The 18019-nt window shown below is 36.5% G+C and overlaps 1 protein-coding gene and 1 long non-coding RNA gene across 10 annotated transcripts in view; one reads left to right on the forward strand and one right to left on the reverse strand.

The window, feature by feature from the left end:
- The window catches only part of LOC309622626, a 169232-nt gene that overhangs the window by 116711 nt on the left and 34502 nt on the right, over positions 1-18019 (forward strand). The window lies entirely within an intron of this gene.
- Positions 627-18019, reverse strand: part of FAM169A (family with sequence similarity 169 member A) — a 64484-nt gene continuing 47091 nt past the window's right edge. For all 9 annotated transcript variants that reach the window (XM_082376937.1, XM_082376939.1, XM_082376934.1 and 6 more), the window contains 5 exons: positions 16991-17030; positions 16325-16475; positions 9610-9766; positions 6121-6324; positions 627-4730 (listed from right to left, as the gene is read on the reverse strand). In XM_082376937.1, the coding sequence (XP_082233063.1) occupies positions 4182-4730; positions 6121-6324; positions 9610-9766; positions 16325-16475; positions 16991-17030 (1101 nt within the window). In that variant the 3' untranslated portion in view covers positions 627-4181. The remainder of the gene's footprint in view (positions 4731-6120; positions 6325-9609; positions 9767-16324; positions 16476-16990; positions 17031-18019) is intronic.

Raw genomic sequence — 18019 nt, forward strand, 5'->3', positions numbered from 1 at the left:
AGAAGGAATACTACACTATAAAGTTCAAAAGAACTTAGGTAAAACTTTTTACCTCTAATTAATCCTTAACTTATTCCTATAGTAAGTCAGGAAATTAGTATTTTAAACATTTTTCCCCTCTCATTCATCATATATAATGCCATATACTTGGAACTGTATTTTCTACTCAAGATGATAGATACATGAAAAAAATACCAACCAAAATGTTTATACTTTTAGCATTTCTTGTATTCTAAACTTAGGGTAGTGTATTTATATTTTTAGAGTGGTAAAAATTAAGTAATTCCAGGTAAAATAGTTTTAAAAAGAAAAAGGCTGCACTGATGCCCTTAAAGAGAAATTTATTTGCAGTTACTTAGATAATATTAAAAAGGTCATGTTTTAGTCAAAAGCACATTTGTGATTTGAGTTATGTTTGTGACTTTGAGCTTTAGGGTGTCTATTAATTTATAATCACATTAATTGTTTTCAATTCTGTTTATTTTTTTAAGTCTGTCTTGAAAGTACAACCAATGTGATTAATTGTGCCTTAAACGAAATCAGTGTCTAAACAAATTCAATATCTAAACACATCTTCACCAATGAACTTAGGGAAAAGGGAAGGAATTTCAAAACACAGACCAGGAAACAATCACAAAATATAGGTTTAATTACTACTGTTAAAAATTAAAAAAAAAAAAATTAGAAAAAAGAAACTACCAAGAAAACAAACGTAAGTACTTGAGTAAGTCTTGCTATTCTGAATAATGTAACATCTTTTCTAAATTGTATAAACACAGTAGAAGTTTCAGAACACACAGACACTAAGGAAAAGAAAGGCTAGTTCCTTGGGAATTACTATCCAGTATGATACAATTACTTCAGGATAACAGAAGCAGAACCTTCCTTACAATTAGATTTTAACAAATGATTTTGCCGCTAATAGAAATGGGGAATGTGTGAATGACAAGTTTTGGAGGGTGAAAGAAAAAAAATGGACTGAAGGTAAGCACTGGATACAGAACTGAGGTTTGCTTATTTTTCACAACCAAAAATAGCAAGTTAAACTATCTGTACAAATAAAGCTTGATACTAAGTATGCAAACAGAAGCATAAACATTTGTAACTAATCACCCCCATGAAAGACTGGGTTAACACTTCCAACACGGTATTGCTACTAGTGGACATACAAGGCAGAAATTTCTAAAATACTGTTACACAGATGAGTAATGTTAGTATAAACTCTTTATTTACATTAAAATCTGTTTCAGTTTGCTGGTGTGACCACACCTTAGAAGGTAATCCCTAAGGGTAAATCAGAATGTAAGAGCAGATATTTAGATACCAGGTAAAGGCTCAATTCGATGCAATCATAAACCTTCAAGATATTTTTTTCTAAAGTCACTGAAACCATTTTAGGTGGTGTTCTGGTGGTCAGCTAAAAGTGAACCATAAACCACTAGTAGTTTTTATCCTTGCCATGATAATTTTCTGCACTGAATGGAAACACCGTGAGTAGAGACACATTTTAAGTAGTAGAAGATTGACATTCTGTCATGCTATATGATTTTATAAAAAATCATAATAGACCCTCTCACTGTTAAAAGTTGTAGAGGAACTTTATAATAAATTCTTAAATATATTTCTGTGATGTCTAGGAATTGAATAAACTTGAAAGAACTAAAATTTTGCTAGTAACTGTCTGCTTTATTTTACACAAGGAAATATATATGTATTTACACAAACTGAACTGAACTCCCTTCTCCACAAATAAGACTTCTAAACAGAAAAAAGTTCACAAAGGACTACAGAATGTGACTGGACACTTAACAACTAGACTACCTGGTTGAAATCAGATTTCAGTCCTCTGTCATTCTCAGAGTTTTTCTAATGCCTTTTGCAAAAAGTACAAGTAATGTGATTAAGTTTTATTTAGATTCCTTATTGAGGATAAATTTTGTTATAAATTCTACACTCACTCACTGAGCATAGAACTCACTGTTACTGAACATGAAAGTTAGGTTTTTTTCATGTGACCTAACTTTTTTTCCTCTACCAACTATAAACTCCAAAATAACATTTTCTGTCAGAGATAATATGGACAAAAATTGTGTGCTGAACAGAAAGTTTTGAAATTGCTTAAAATGCACCTACTGTTTAAACCAAACAAGTTTAACAAGTATAAATTTATACTGAGAGTCCTTAGTGGTCATATATGAATAACTAAACATTTCTTTTTTGTAAACCTCAGCAACTATATTCACACATCAAGAGTTGTCAGTGAGCTCAGTCTTAAACTACACCTTTTTAAAGAAAGTATTTTAAAGAGAACAATGAAGAATCCAAGTAAAAAAGTGTTAGGTTTTTAAATCTACTTTAAGAAATTAAAAATGGAAAGGTTAAGAATTTACTAAATCCTTATTTCCCTAATTGTGGTATTAACAAAAATTTCTCACAAAATGTATAAAACAGCATAAACATTCGATAGATACACTAATATTAGTCATTCTTTCACGTGATTAGCATTTGTTGGGAAAACAAATGGCCACAGTGCTTAATTTTCATTTAGAATGGAATAATCTGGCCTAACTGACCAATAATTAAAGAAAATAGTAGAGGATACAAGTATTCAAAATTTTACACGAATAAGGAGGGTTTGTTATTTTGTCTGCTAAAGATTTTTACCTCAACTTTAAATCTTCCTAAAATGCCAACATCCCAAAATAAAATTTAGTATCACCTGACTGTAGACTGAATAAACCTTCAACATCAATCCTTAGCACCTCAAATAATGACACAAAGTCATAACATTTTTTTTCATGTAAGGACCAAGCAGTTTTAAAAACAATCTAAATGGCCTCAAAGCATTCTCAAACTTACATGAAAATTTGAGTACACATAATACTTCCAAAGAGTAGGACTGTTTTAAGATTCTCTTTGGATTCTAAGAATAACCATTTTGTTCATTTTTAAATAAATTATTATACAAAAATAAACAATTGAGGATGTTTTTTGTTTTCAGTTTACCCAGGCAAAGGCCTTTGTGTTGCGCCGGCAAAGGCAACCACAATGTACACACAGGCTAGATTGTAACCTGTCCGCACAGAACAAATCAAGAGCGAGCAAGCCAAAAGGGACAAACGAAGCCTCCAATCTGATTTAAGCTCCTGTAACTATGGCTCCTAGGGCAGCTTATTCCTGCCATCTAGGTCTAAGATTGTGGGGCACAGTTCCAAACCTACCAAAAATGGAAGCCAAGGGCATAAGCTGGCAGGCAGGCAAAAAGATCTTTTGACAGGAATCACTCCATGAGTTAGGGAAGTGGATGAAAGTGAGGGGAATATAATGAAGATTCTAGAATAAAGGCAGTGGCAGGATTAAGGAGAAGCCTTAGGAAGGGTTCTCACACTTCTAAAGTATACATGTCAACTGGGTGAGGACAAAAGTACAGTCCCCAGATTCAAATGAAATTTTAAATAATTATACGAGTGCCTACAGGCCAGAGTTAAATCCCTAGCAGTACTGTTAATATCAGATGTTATCAAGAGTGAACTGGAAACAGATTTTGTTTGTGCCTTTCCACAGACATTGAAGTCAAAGGAAGAAATTGCACCTACAACTAAGAACTAAGAGGCCAAAATACCACCTTCATAAACCTTTGACCATAAATTTCCAAATTTGTGCTCTCATTTAGTTGAAGTTGCATTTATCCTAATTTACTGACATTTTTGTTTAAGCATGCCTACATTTTAAAAAATGGTGATTAGTTTTGAAATTTAAGATAAAACTTCTAGAACCGTCACCAAGATTACTATTAAAACCCTTAGTATAAAAGATTTCTGTGATCCTTACAATTGATGGAAACCCTACTACTTTCACATTTTTAAATTTATATTTTCTGAAATATTAATGGTCAGATATCCCCAACTGCTAAAGAAAATACAGTATGATCTGGTTTCCCAAAATCGAAACATGGTTAATAAAAATAAAAAAAATTGTATTTACACAAAATAGCCTGAAAAATTAAAAAGAACGGTGAATCCTAGGTCCTACAGGGGAGGGAAAAGCGGCATCATAAATAAGTTCAAATTGAAAATTTGGAGTTTTTGTCCTGTGCCCCATGCTATTTATTAACTGCCATATTTTAAAAACAACAATTACGTTACAAAGAAGAGGATCTATCATCCGCATTTCTTCCTCATTCAGGTCAGCTTGGCTTTCTTCTTCGCAGGTCCTTTGTGCCCTTTGGCCTTTCTTCTTAAATTCCGCCTGTCGACCACAGGCACTTCCACTTCTATCTCCTCTGAGCTGCTATCCACAGTCTTCTCTGTTGATTGTGTCAACTGATCCAGTTGCTCAGAAGATGCTTCAGACTGCTCCTCTGACTGGTTCTTCTGTCCTGCATTCTGTGAAAATGGCACATCTTCAAGTTCAACCTCTATTAAAGAGCTCTGAGGAAGAGCTGGAGATGTCTCCTGGGGCTCGGCTACCCCCTCCTCACCCTGGTCTTCCAATGAGGCAGTAGTGTTGGGTGATACATTTTCAGGAATTGATTCTTCAGCAAATTCAGTTATCACGGAGTTTGGAAAACCACTGTCGGACCGTTCTTCATTTGGGATAGTAGCCACATTGTCTGAACTCCCAAAATGTGCTTTCTTTCTTGAAACTAGAGGCAGCCTCTCTTCAGTGTGCCCCTTGTCATCAGATGGGCCTTCATCTAGCAACATTTCTGAGTCAGTTACATGTGAAGTCTAAAAACAAAAAACCGGTGAACAACTTTTGCAATATAGTTCTTACATAAATTATTCTCAGACACTAATATGCAATGACCCTGAACCACATTTTAAAGAATTCAGTACTCACTACTTTTGTTAATCATGTGCACATGTTCTGAATACAGCTCAATTTCTTCGAAACTGTCTTACATGATAATTTGGATTCATTAAGTTCTTGCTTTAAAGATGCAATAAAAATAATGATTTTACCTCAAAACGTACTTAAGGCACAAACTTTATGTCAAGATTCTTCAAAACCATGAATCAACTCAGTTTTTAGTTTCCTGGTGTTACTGGAGCCAGACCGAGAATCCTGGGACTTGACACTGTGCTACCCCACTGAGTTTGACTATTAGGTGAAAGGTGAGGGCAGCAAAAATTTTATTCATGTAATTATGTGAGACACTAATAAAATAATGCTATACAAGAGTTCTTTACCCTTAAATTGGAATATTCAAAAGTAGAAATTAAATTTCCTTTTTGACGTGGCACCTATATATATACAATGGAATATTACTCAGCCATAAAAAAAGAACGAAATCTTGCCATTTGCAACAACATGGATGAACTTAGAGGGGATTATGCTTAGTGAAATAAGTCAGACAGAGAAAGACAAAAACCATATGATCTCATTTATATGTGGAATCTAAAAAACAAAACAAAATGAAAACAGACTCAGATAAAAAGAATAAATGGGTGGTTGCCAGAAGGGAGGGAGTGAGGGGACTGAAAGAGGTAGGGGATTAAGAGGTACAAACTTCCAGTTACAAAATAAACCACGGGGATGTAATATATAGCATAAGGAATATGGTCAACAATATTGTAATAACTTTATATGGGGAACAGATGGTTACTGGACTTACAGTGGTGATCATTTCATAATGTATGCAAAATCAAATCACTATGTAGTACACATGAAACTAATATAATATTGTACATCAACTATATTTCAATAAAAATAAATAATTAAATTTCTTTTAAAATATTCCATCAAGTTTTCCCCACTAATCTAATCTGTCTCCCTAATTAAAACAAATTAAAATGACAGTACTGGTCACAGACTATGTAAGCAATAGGTATTCAAATATTTGGTAACTAATGCTTTACCCATTTTTCTAAGCATTTCCTAAATCTACAAAGTGAAACTCATTTTGTTACCGTAAGTCAGACGAATGAAGTTACAAAGATTTGAATTTAAAAAACATTACTGATTGCATCTTCTTAAAACACCCAATGTAGTAAAATTTATTTTTCCTGAAGGACGGTACATGTTAAAGTAGAGGAAAATATATATCCTGCACTGCCCTAGCCAAGTCACCAACACTGGACACTATAACTATAAAAAATTAGGATATTTTTCCATTACCTTATCCTGTGCAACAGCCTCAGGAGATTTTGAAGATTCTACCACCAGTGGAACAAGATTCGTAGAGTCTTCACTGGAATTAAAAGACTGCAATTTTAATTCTTCACCTAAAACTTCACCAGTGGAGTCCTCCTCTTCTGTTATAAGTGAAGTCTTAAGAGTATCATCCATTATCTCACCATTCATAGGCTCTGATTCAGATTCCTACACCATCGAGGGCAAAAAAAGTCAGGACAAAATTACAGATTAACTTACTTGTCATACAAGGTGGGTCCATTCTCAGTCGCCCTGTCATGCACCAGGACTCAAGATACATTCTACCACATTACAGGACACAGGTTAAGGAACAGCAGAGTCAGTAAGAGCAAAGAATCCGTAAGCACCCCAATTTCCCTCTGTTCTCAAGGAGAAAAGACAGGACCAGGATGCTCTATGGACCCAGTGTGGGTCTGAGATTCAGTGAAGAGACCCTGCCTCCTCCTTCTTCTTCCTCCATATAGGCAGTGACAGGAAGAACCTTTTCAGTAAAAAGCCACCAGAGAAAGTCTAGATTTGGTGCCAGCTCTTTACAGAACATCAGCTGTTCAGCACTCGGAACCCTTGGGGTCCCTGGGAAGTCACAGTTTAGCATGCCAGGGGGAGGAAGCACTAGCAGTCCTGTGGGAAGTGGAGTTTGGGTATAGCTTCTTGCTGGGAGCAGAGAGCCCTCAATCTCAGCGAGCTCATTCTCCAGTCAAAAAAGGGTCATCTTTGAACAATCCTGCTCCTTAAATCACATTAAAATATGGAAAAGCGATTTGATAACACTAAGTCTCCAATTTCTGAAACTCTTCCTCCAAGGTTTATCAATTTACATGACTTTCATTAACATCTAATATTTCTAACTAATCCTAATGACATTCTAATAATTAGAGATTATTTTATTTAATTATCATTTAAAAAATTCGAACACTGGGCTTCCCTGGTGGCGTAGTGGTGAAGAATCTGCCTGCCAATGCAAGGGACACGGGTTCGAGCCCTGGTCCAGGAGGATCCCACATGCTGCTGAGCAGCTAGGCCTGTGCACCACAACTCTGAGCCTGCGCTCTAGAGCCCGCAAGCCACAACTACTGAGCCTGTGTGCCACAACTACTAAGCCCCCATGCTTAGAGCCCATGCTCCGCAGCAAGAGAAGCCGCTGTAATGAGAAGCCCACGCACCGCAATGAAGAGTAGCCCCCGCTCACCGCAACTAGAGAAAGTCCACTAACAGCAACAAAGACCCAATGCAGCCAAAAATAAAATAAAATAAATTTAAAATAAATTAATTAACTAAAAATAAAATAAAAATTAGAACACTGATGCACTCACATTTTAAGAAATAGACCTGGCTGGATTATATAGAACCCCTGAAATCATAAAATGAATGTTTTCCTAAGGGATACTGAAATCAGAGACTTTGAAAAATTAATCTGGCCAGAGAGTATAAAGAATAAACTGCACACAGAAGGTAATTATAATAAAACTCACAAAAGGACCAACTACGGTATGACAAATGTTCAAAGGAAGAAAATGAGAAAGATATAGCAAAAGTTTTTATAAAAAAACAGAATTTTGGTGAGTAACTACAAGTGAGAAGCAACAGAAGAGAAAAACTCAGTCCTTCAAGTTCTAGGTTTGGGAACAGAATGAAAAATAAGAAATAGGAAAAAAGGCTCAATAGAGAAGTGATAGGAAAGAGCAGAGATGTTAAAATTTAAGATGATAAAAGACATCTGTCTAAACCGAAATATTCAGAAGGCAAGTAATACTGAAGTCTGGATCAATATTGAAAGTCTGAAGTTACTGGTCATCCCCACAGAGATGACCATTCAGCCATTAGACTAGATGCATTTTCAAAAGAGAAGCATGAACAAAAGAGCAGAAAGTCAAGAACTGAGTCTTCTAGAATGTCCACAAATACAGGGAAAAAAAAGAGGAAGCAAAAGAGTCAAAAAGCAAATAAATAAAACCAAAACAAAAACTTCAGAGAGAGGAAAACCAAGAAACCAGAACACAACAGTGTTATAAAGCCAGGGGACTAGAGAATCCGGAGGAAGAGAGAATAGTCAACCTAGGTAAGGAAAGCCACCAGAATTGAGTGAAAGTGTCACTGGTGACCTACAAGAGTAGGTACTCACATGTATTGTTGGACAAAAGAAACAGGTTACATGAAGTATGTACAGTATAATCTTAAGTTTTTTTTAAAAAAACCCACACAAATATACATTCCCATAGACATCTAGAAGCATATAAATCCCTTTTTTAAAATATGTGTTTGTTTTCCTAATTTTTACAAGAAGAGAAAAAATGCCATTTAAAAATACAATTTCATGAAGTAGAGGAAACAGGAGCTAAACTGGAGCAAGTTAAGGAAATAAAATCAGTAATGCAGTTTCACTTGCTTAGCTCCTGGCTGGACTTGACAAACAGGTAAAAGATTTTTAAAGAAACTTAAGTATGTTTAAAAGAAGAAATAAGGAATCTGTAAGAGAGGAAAAGATTGAAGATATTAAAGAAAAAGGATAGGAAATAGAGAAGATGAAAAAAGAAATGAAGCCAGATAAAGAGTTTTTTACTCAGTCACAAAGGATTTTCCTCCTTGTTTTCTAGTGGTAAAAAAAAATGAATTTAGTTATTTTTCTAGGAATTTGTAAATCAACTGTAGTCAAATAACATATATATTTTCTGGACAACTAATTCTATCCTTCTAACCAAAATAGGGGTGCAATTTAGGGCTTGTTGGACATTAAGGCATTCTAACTGGTTTTATAAGGTAGACCTCTTATAGTCACATCATTGTGTCACTTCTTAAGTATGTTTAATTCTACAAATTAATTTGTATTTTAAATACAATGAGGGACATTACTAACTAAACATCCTCTATTTTATCTTTGCAATACGTCAAACTTTATAAACTCAGTTTGAAATATAAAATACTTGTAACTTTATCCTCTACTACCTGACCTTGCTTTAGACATATATGCTTTTTTTTTTTTTAATTTATTTTGGCTGTGTTGGGCCTTCGTTGCTGCGCACGGGCTTTCTCTAGTTGCAGCAAGCAGGGGCTACTCTTCATTGCGATGCACAGGCTTCTCATTGCGATGGCTTCTCTTGTTGCAGAGAAGAAGAAGGGCTCTAGGCTCGTGGGCTTCAGTAGTTGCGGCACATGGGCTCAGTAGTTGTGGCTCGCGGGCTCTAGAGCGCAGGCTCAGTAGTGTGGCACGCGGGCTTAGCTGCTCTGTGGCATGTGGGATATTCCCAGACCAGCGCTCGAACCCGTGTCCCCTGCATTGGCAGGCGGATTCTTAACCACTGAGCCACCAGGGAAGTCCCAACATATATGCTTTTTAACATTAAATACAATTTCTACCAAGAGTCTAAAATACATCGTTATGCTTTTCTAACAATATATGACTAAGAAAGTTAAATTTTACTTCCATTCATTTTATTTAGTAAGTGAATCTCCTACCTTTTCACCTTCTTGCTTTTCCAGGCCTGGCTGGGTTTCCGGTGCTGGTCGAACATTTTTATCACTACTTTCATCCTCAAATTCAATCACACTCTGTTCAGGTTCTTCTTCCAAGAATTCTTCTGAGCTCTCTGATGTTCGTGCAGTAGACTCCAATCTACAAAACCAAAGAAAAACATTCTTACTTGTTTTATTAAAGATGAATATAAAATTTCAGGAATCCGTTAATAAAGTAACACTTTAGAGAATCAACTAAGTGTTGTTCAGACAACAACTTCAAATTTTACAGGTCCAAAACCAACCTCTTCATCTTCTTACAAGTTTGCTCTCTTTCCTGCCTTGTTCTCCAGTTCGATCACCACCTTTTCAATTATGTAAACTAGATCTTTCTTTTACTCTATCTATATTGATTGGATCTTATTCTCCTAGAATGAGCATACATCTCAGCTTACCTGGGACAGTCCAGTTTACAACTTTTGTCCCAGCACTGGCATAATTATGGGCATCCCTCATTTTACTGCACTTTGTTTTACTGCATTTTGAAGATACTATGTTTTTACTAATTGGAGGTTTGTGGCAATCCTGTGCTAAGCAAGTCCATTGAAGCCATTTCTCCAGCAGTATTTGCTCACTTCATGTCTGTGTCACGTTTTGGTAATTCCCACAATACTTTGAACTTTTATTATTATTATTATATTTGTTACAGTGATCTGTGATTAGTGGTGGTTGATGTTACAATTTTAATTGTTTCCAGGTGCCACAGACTACACTCAAATAAGATGACAAACTTTTTAATGAATTTTTTAAATTGGAGTATAGTTTACTTACAATGTAGCATTAGTTTCTGCTGTACAGAAAAGTGAGTTGGTTATACATATACCCATGTCCACTCTTAAGATAGCAAACTTAACTGATAAATGTTGTGTGTGTTCTGACTATTGCAACTGATTGGCCATTCCCCATCTCTCTCCCTCTCTTTGGGCCTCCCTATTCCCTGAGACACAACAATATTGAAATTAGGCCAATTAATAACCCTGCAATGGCTCTAAGTGTTCAAATGAAAGGAAGAGTCACACGTCTCTCACTTTAAATCAAAAGCTAGAGACGATTAAACTTAGTGAGAAAGGCACGTTGAAAGCTGAGATACGTAGAAAGCTACTATGTCTCTTGTGCCAAATAGTTAGCCAAGCTGTGAATACAAAGCAAAAGTTCTTGAAAAAAATTAATGGTGCTACTCTAAGTGAACACACCAGTGATAAGAAAGCAAAACAGCCTTATTGCCGATACGGAGAAAAAGTTTTAGTGGTCTGGATAGAAGATCAAACGAGCCACAACATTCCCTTAAGCCAAAGCCTAATCCAGAACAAGGCCCTAACTCTCTTCAATTCTATGAAGGCTGAAAGAGGTGAGGCTGCTACAGAAAAAGAGTCTGAAGCTAGCAGAGGTTGGTTCATGAGGTTTAAGGAAAGAAGCTCTCTCCATAACAGTGCCAGGTGAAGTAGCTAGTGCTGATGTAGAAGCTGTATCAAGTTATCCAGAAGATCTAGCTAAGATAATGAATGAAGGTGGCTACACTAAACAACAGATTTTCAATGCAGACAAAAAACCCTACTGGAACAAGATGTCATCTAGGACTTTCAGAGCTAGAGAAGAGAAGCCAGTTCCTGGCTTAAAGTTTCAAAGGACATCCAAAATATATGAACAGCTCATGCAGCTCAATATTAAAAAAAACAAACAACCCAATCAAAAAATGGGCAGAAGACCTAAATAGACATTTCTTCAAAGAAGACATACAGATGGCCAAGAGGCACATGAAAAGCTGCTCATGTGCTCACTAATTATTAGAGAAATGCAAATCAAAACTACAATGAGGTAGCACCTCACACCGGTTAGAATGGGCATCATCAGAAAATCTACAAACAACAAATGCTGGAGGGGGTGTGGAGAAAAGGGAACCCTCTTGCACTGTTGGTGGGAATGTAAATTGATACAGCCACTATGGAGAACAGTATGGAGGTTCCTTAAAAAACTAAAAATAGAATTACCGTATGACCCAGCAATCCCACTAGTGGGCATATACCCTGAGAAAACCATAATTCAAAAAGACACATGCACCCCAGTGTTCACTGCAGCACTATTTACAATAGCCAGGTCATGGAAGCAACCTAAATGCCCATTGACAGATGAATGGATAAAGAAGATGTGGTATATATACACAATGGAATATTACTCAGCCATAAAAAGGAACAAAACTGGGTCATTTGTAGAGACGTGGATGGCTCTAGAGACTGTCATACAGAGTGCAGTAAGTCAGAAAGAGAAAAACAAATATCGTATATTAATGCATATATGTGGAATCTAGAAAAATGGTACAGAGGAACTGGTTTGCAAGGCAGAAATAGAGACACAGATGTAGAGAACAAACATATGGACACCAAGGGGGGGAAGTGGGGGGTGGGGGGCGGCAGGGGGGGATGAATTGGGCAATTGGGATTGACATGTATACACTGATGTGTATAAAATGGATGACTAATAAGAACCTGCTGTATATAAATAAATAAATAAATGTAGCACAGCCACAGATGTATCCACCCACTTTTAAAAAAAAAAAGTTTCAAAGGACAAGCTGACTCTCTCGCTAGGCGCTAATGCAGCTGGTGACTTGAAGTTGAAGCCAGTGCTCATTTACCATTCTGAAAATCCTAGGGCCCTTAAGAATTATGCTAAATCTACTCCCTTGTCCTCCATAAATGGAACAACAAAGCCTGGATGACAGCACACCTGTTGACAACATGGTTTACTGAATATTTTAAGCCCACTGTTAAGACCTATTGCTCAGGAAAAAAAAATTCCTTTCAAAATGTGACTGCTCATTGACAATGTATCTGGTCACCCAAGAGCTCTCTGATGGAGATGTACAATGAAATTCATGTTGTTTTCACACCTGCTAACACACCATCCATTCTGCAGCCCATGGATCAAGGAAGCATTTCGACTTTGAAGTCTTATTATTTAAGAATTACAGTTCATAAGGCTATAGTTGCCACAGATAGAGATTCCTCTGATGGCTGTGGGCAAAGTCAATTGAAAACCTTCTGAAAAAGATTCACCATTCTAGATGCCACTATGAACATTCATGATTCATGGGAAGAGGTCTAATATCAACATTACCAGGAGTTTGGAAGAAGTTGATTCAAACCCTCATGGATGACTTTGAGGGGTTCAAGACTTCAGTGGAGGAGGTCACTGCCGATGTGGTAGAAATAGCAAGAGAATCAGAATTAGAAGTGGAGCCTGAAGATGTGACTGAATTGCTGCAATCTCAAGATAAAACTTTAATGGATGAGGAGTTGCTTATTGTGTATGAGCAAAGAGAATGATTTCTTGAGATGGAATCCACTCCTGCTAAAAATGCTGTGAAGACTGTTGAAATGACAAAGGATTTAGACTATGACATACACTTAGTAGACGAAGCCACATCAGGGTTTCAGAGGACTGACTCCAATTTTGAAAGAATTTCTACTGTGGGTAAAATGCTATCAAATGGCATCGCATGCTACAGAGAAATTGTTAGTGAAAGGAAGAAGTCAGCCAATCTATGTGGCAAAGTTCATGGCTGTCTTATTTAAGAAATGGCCACAGTCACCCCAACCTTCAGCAATCACCACCCTGATCAGTCATCAGCCACCAACATTGAGGCGAGACCCTCCACTAGCAAAAACATTACAACTCATTGAAGGCTCAGATGACAGCATTTTTTTTAACCAATAAAGTATTTTTAAATTAAGGTATGTACTTTTTTTTTTAAACATAATGCTATCGCACACTTAACAGACTACAGGATAGTGTAAAAAACTTTTATGTGCACTAGCAAACAAAAATGTTTGATTTATTGTGATGGTCACTTTATTGCGGTAGTCTGAACTGAACCTACAACATCTCTGAGGTATGCGTGTATTAATAATGCCCCTTTCATTCTCAAAAATTTCAGTTTGGACAATAAACGATATAGTTTAGTTCTACCTGTGAAATGCCTTTCAAACAAATCCGTAACTTTATTCCCATTCTCATCTTCCTACTTCAGGCCCAATTCTCTCTGGACACTGTAACTTCTTCCCAACTCATGTTCAGACTTGCAATATATACATTCTTTAGTAAGGTTTTCAGAGCTATGTTTCTTTTTTTTTTTTGCCTGCATCCCATGGCACGCAAGATCTTAGTTCCCTGAAGAGAGATCGAACCCATGACCCCTGAAGTGGAAGCTCAGGGTCTTAACCACTGGACCGCTCGGTAAGTCACCAGAGTTATGTTTCTAATACACATATCTGTACCAGTGACAGTCCAGCTCAGAAAATTCTGATGGTTCTCTATGGCTTGGAGAATAAAGCATACCTCCTTTCAAAGCCTAACATGACCAGACCCTTATATTTTTACCTCCTACTCGATGCTACCACTTACCTATACATCAGTTTTCCTTACCAACACTCCTCCCAGCTTTGTGCCTTTGCTCACGTGACTCCTGCTGTCTAGAACTGCACAGTGCAATACAGTAGCCATGAGACACTTGTCATTATTTACAGTAATTAAAACTGAGTGAAGGGCTTCCCTGGTGGCGCAGTGGTTGAGAATCTGCCTGCCAATGCAGGGGACACGGGTTCGAGCCCTGGTCTGGGAAGATCCCACATGCCGCGGATCAACTAGGCCCGTGAGCCACAACTACTGAGCCTGCGCATCTGGAGCCCGTGCTCCGTAACAAGAGAGGCCACGATAGTGAGAGGCCCGCGCACCGCGATGAAGAGTGGCCCCCGCTCGCCGCAACTAGAGAAAGCCCTCGCACAGAAACGAAGACCCAACACAGCCAAAAAATAAATAGTAAAAAAAAAAAAAAAAAAAAAGGAAACAGAAAAATATTATTTAAAAAAAAAACCAAAAAACTGAGTGAAATTAAAAACTCAGCTCCTCAGTTGCACTAGCCACACTTCAAGTGCTCGGTGATGAGCAAACTGAGTGGTGGCTGCCATGCTGGACAGGGAAGGGCAGACAAAGAACATGTCCACCATGCCAGAAGGTTCTCTGAACAGCCCTGGTGTAGACCAGGGGTCAGCAAACTTTTCCTTTAGGTTTTCTGAGTCACATGGTCTCTGAACAACTACTCAACTCCACCAGCGTAAAGCAAAAGCAACCATAATAAACATGTGAACTAATAAGCACAGATGTGTTACAATAAAATTTTATTTACAACAATAGGTGGTGGGCCAGATCTGGCCTATAGATCATAGTTTGTAGACCCTCGAACTAGAAAAGAAAGTCTTCTTTCCCAACTCTGCTTGTTGAGTTTCTACTTATCTTTGAAGCCCTGGCACAAATGTCAAATTTCTCTATCCCCTCAATTAGAATCAATCACACCCTCCTTTGCATCCAGAGCACTTTGCACTTCTATTATTATATCACAATCCACCTTGCAGTGCTCTGAACCTGTGTCACAGGTACAGATATGTGTATCAGAAACTAATAGACAGTCGATTCTTCAAGGGCAAAGATGAAGTTTTGTTCTTCATAGTGTCTGAGCACTTAAGCATTTAGTCTCACTGTTAATATTTTATGAAAAGCAAAAAAAATTCCACAATAATTCTGAGATGTTCAATTTAAAATGTACTGTTACATTCCCTTCTAAAAAGGGTATTACAACAAAATGTTGCTCAGTGAAAAAAACTATAATTATCTAACCTCATTACTCTTTTCACAAGTTAAATATTTACTTAAATTTGACTTTAAAGTGATGAATTTTTCATTAAAATATAACATTTACATAATTATCCAAATTTAAAGTTACATACATAATGAAATTAGCAGAGCTACAGAATTCTCTACCTGAGTAGAATATTTTCACAACTAAAATGACAACACTATGAATGGTTGACTCAGGCACAGTTAGCAGGACTATCAGAGCAAAAGCCTAATTTAACTATAATATTGAAAATCTTGCTTTCTTTAAGAGTCAAAGGAAGATGGAGAATAAGGTTTTGATCCAAGTGTTCTGTTGATTCAGCTGGCTATTAAGTTTCTGGAGGAGCTGACAATACCATTTATGGCTATCACTAATTTGTTATATTCTATAATCCAGTAAAATGAATTAGTTATAAAGTAAAATTGAGGGTTTTTTTTTTTTTTATAAAGTACAGAAAAAGTTTATTGGAAATCTCTTGAATACATTTTAAAGTATAGCTCACTATTTCCAAGTAAAGTAGGCTGGAGGAGCGGGAGGGGCTCTCCCACCTGGAGACACGACTGGTCCCAGCCCTGTCCCGGGGGTGCTGTGCGGGTCCCTCTAGGGCTCATACCTTTCATGAGGGTTTTTTAAATTGACTAAACCTCAGCATTGCTAAAAACCATAGCTACTGTCAAATTCAAAGTTGACAATAATGACTCATTTGGGATAATATAATCACTAGACTATTCTCCTGGATTTTCACACAAGAGACTAAATCATGAGTTTATTCCACTCTCTTACTAGCAACTTCTCCCTATACCACTGTCAAAGTGACACTTACCAAGTGTAATCAATGATCTTGTGGAAGAACTCAAATACAAAGTTCTACACCAAGGTCATTTATTACACAAACAATATAATAAACTTCACCTTAAAAACTAAAATACTAATAATATGAAAATAAGAATAAACAAAATAACGAGAGTAAAATAAACAATACTTCACTTGTTCACTGAAGCTGTAGGTGAAGTCTGGGGAGTTTTTTCATCTTCCCCTTGAGAACTACTAAATTCAGAATCCTGAAACCGTTTTCCAATCTTTGGCCGCTTTAAATGACTACTTCGAGTACGAGTGGAAACAGATGTTTTATCGTGACCTGAGAAAAAAACGGCAAAACTATAATTGATTGATTATGTATTCAAAGGATTACCTATTAAAATACATAGAAATGCAAGAACTACGCTAGTTTACCTAAATCCCCAACATTACACACTTCCTCTCTGTCACTTCAGGTTAAGAAAGCATGTCAGTGTCTTTTTCTAAATTATGAAATAACCTTGTCAGTATTCATTCCTCAAATTTCTGTTACCTTGAGCTTTTTGCAAAGTGTTTCTGCATTTTCACTTAGACCCTCTTCCAATAATCTTGGGAAATAAACAAGGTAGACATTATTGTCCCTATTTTACAGGTAAGGAAATGAAAACAAGAGAGGCAAAATAGCTTACCTAACTGTTCACACAGCAAAATCAGTGGTAAAAGAACCCAGATCTAGATTTTAGGGCTGGAGAAGTCTTCACTTTACTCTAAGGGACACACACACACAGACACAGACACACGCACTTAATTCTAACTGTCTCAAACACTTACTAATAGACGAGCTGAATTTCTTACCTTCAGAAGTACTTGCAAAGGCATCTTTTAGAGAATCAATCTAAAACAGAGATACAGATTAAAACCACCAGTTTTAGATCCTTTCTTCTCCCTATGGATCTACTTCATACAATTACAAAGAAAATCTTTTTAAAAGTTTTTCAAATAGCACCTTTTGTACTCACTATTCATCAACTAAGAAACTCACTAAGAAAGTAAAAAGGCTATATTATAGCCTCAGTTTATTTTGAGCTTAGGAACTTATGAAGCCATCTAATATGCTATAGTGATATACACGGGCTTTCTGAATGTTCTGTTCTTGGCTCCCTTCTCTTCTCAGTCCACATCCTCCTTCTATGTAACTGTATCTACCACCTTTACTTCAACAGCTATTTGCTGATGAATCCAAATATACAATTTAATCTCCCCAACTTTTTTCCCGATTTTCAAAGCTCTATTTCCAGTGAAATCTCTCTCAGCGGATACTCCACCAATTTCACATCCAACCTGTCCCAAACTGAAATCTTAAATTTCCCCAATATTATCCTCTATCTTGGTTAATGGCAATAACAATTCAGTATGCCATTCCAACCAAAATCCTGTGAGGCAGTAATGCCTTCTTCTTGTCCCTCATTCAATCAATCACAAAGCCTGTCAATTTTGACTCTGAAGAATCTCTCAAAACTGCCCCCTCTTTTGTACTACCAATGCTTTAATTCAAGCATTTATCATCTTTATCATGAAGGTGTACACCTTATATATGTACAATTTTTGTCAATTATACCTCAATAAAGCTAAAAAAATTATGTAGTTAAAATAAACAAACAAAACCACTTCCCCATGTGGTTACTGATAAAAAAAATAGTTTAATATGAGAAATATTTTCCTTGAATTAATTAAAATATTAAAGTAATATAAGGAGTATGAATTTCTAAAATGAAAAAAAGTCTAATTTATATTGCCAACCTTATAATATGGTGAAATTTTAATATGTTCTCATTAAAATGACACGTTTTAAATTATATGGCTTAATATAAAAGTAGATCATTG

Source organism: Balaenoptera borealis (assembly GCF_965194805.1).
Source record: "Balaenoptera borealis genome assembly, chromosome: 2".
Lineage (NCBI taxonomy): Eukaryota > Metazoa > Chordata > Mammalia > Artiodactyla > Balaenopteridae > Balaenoptera > Balaenoptera borealis.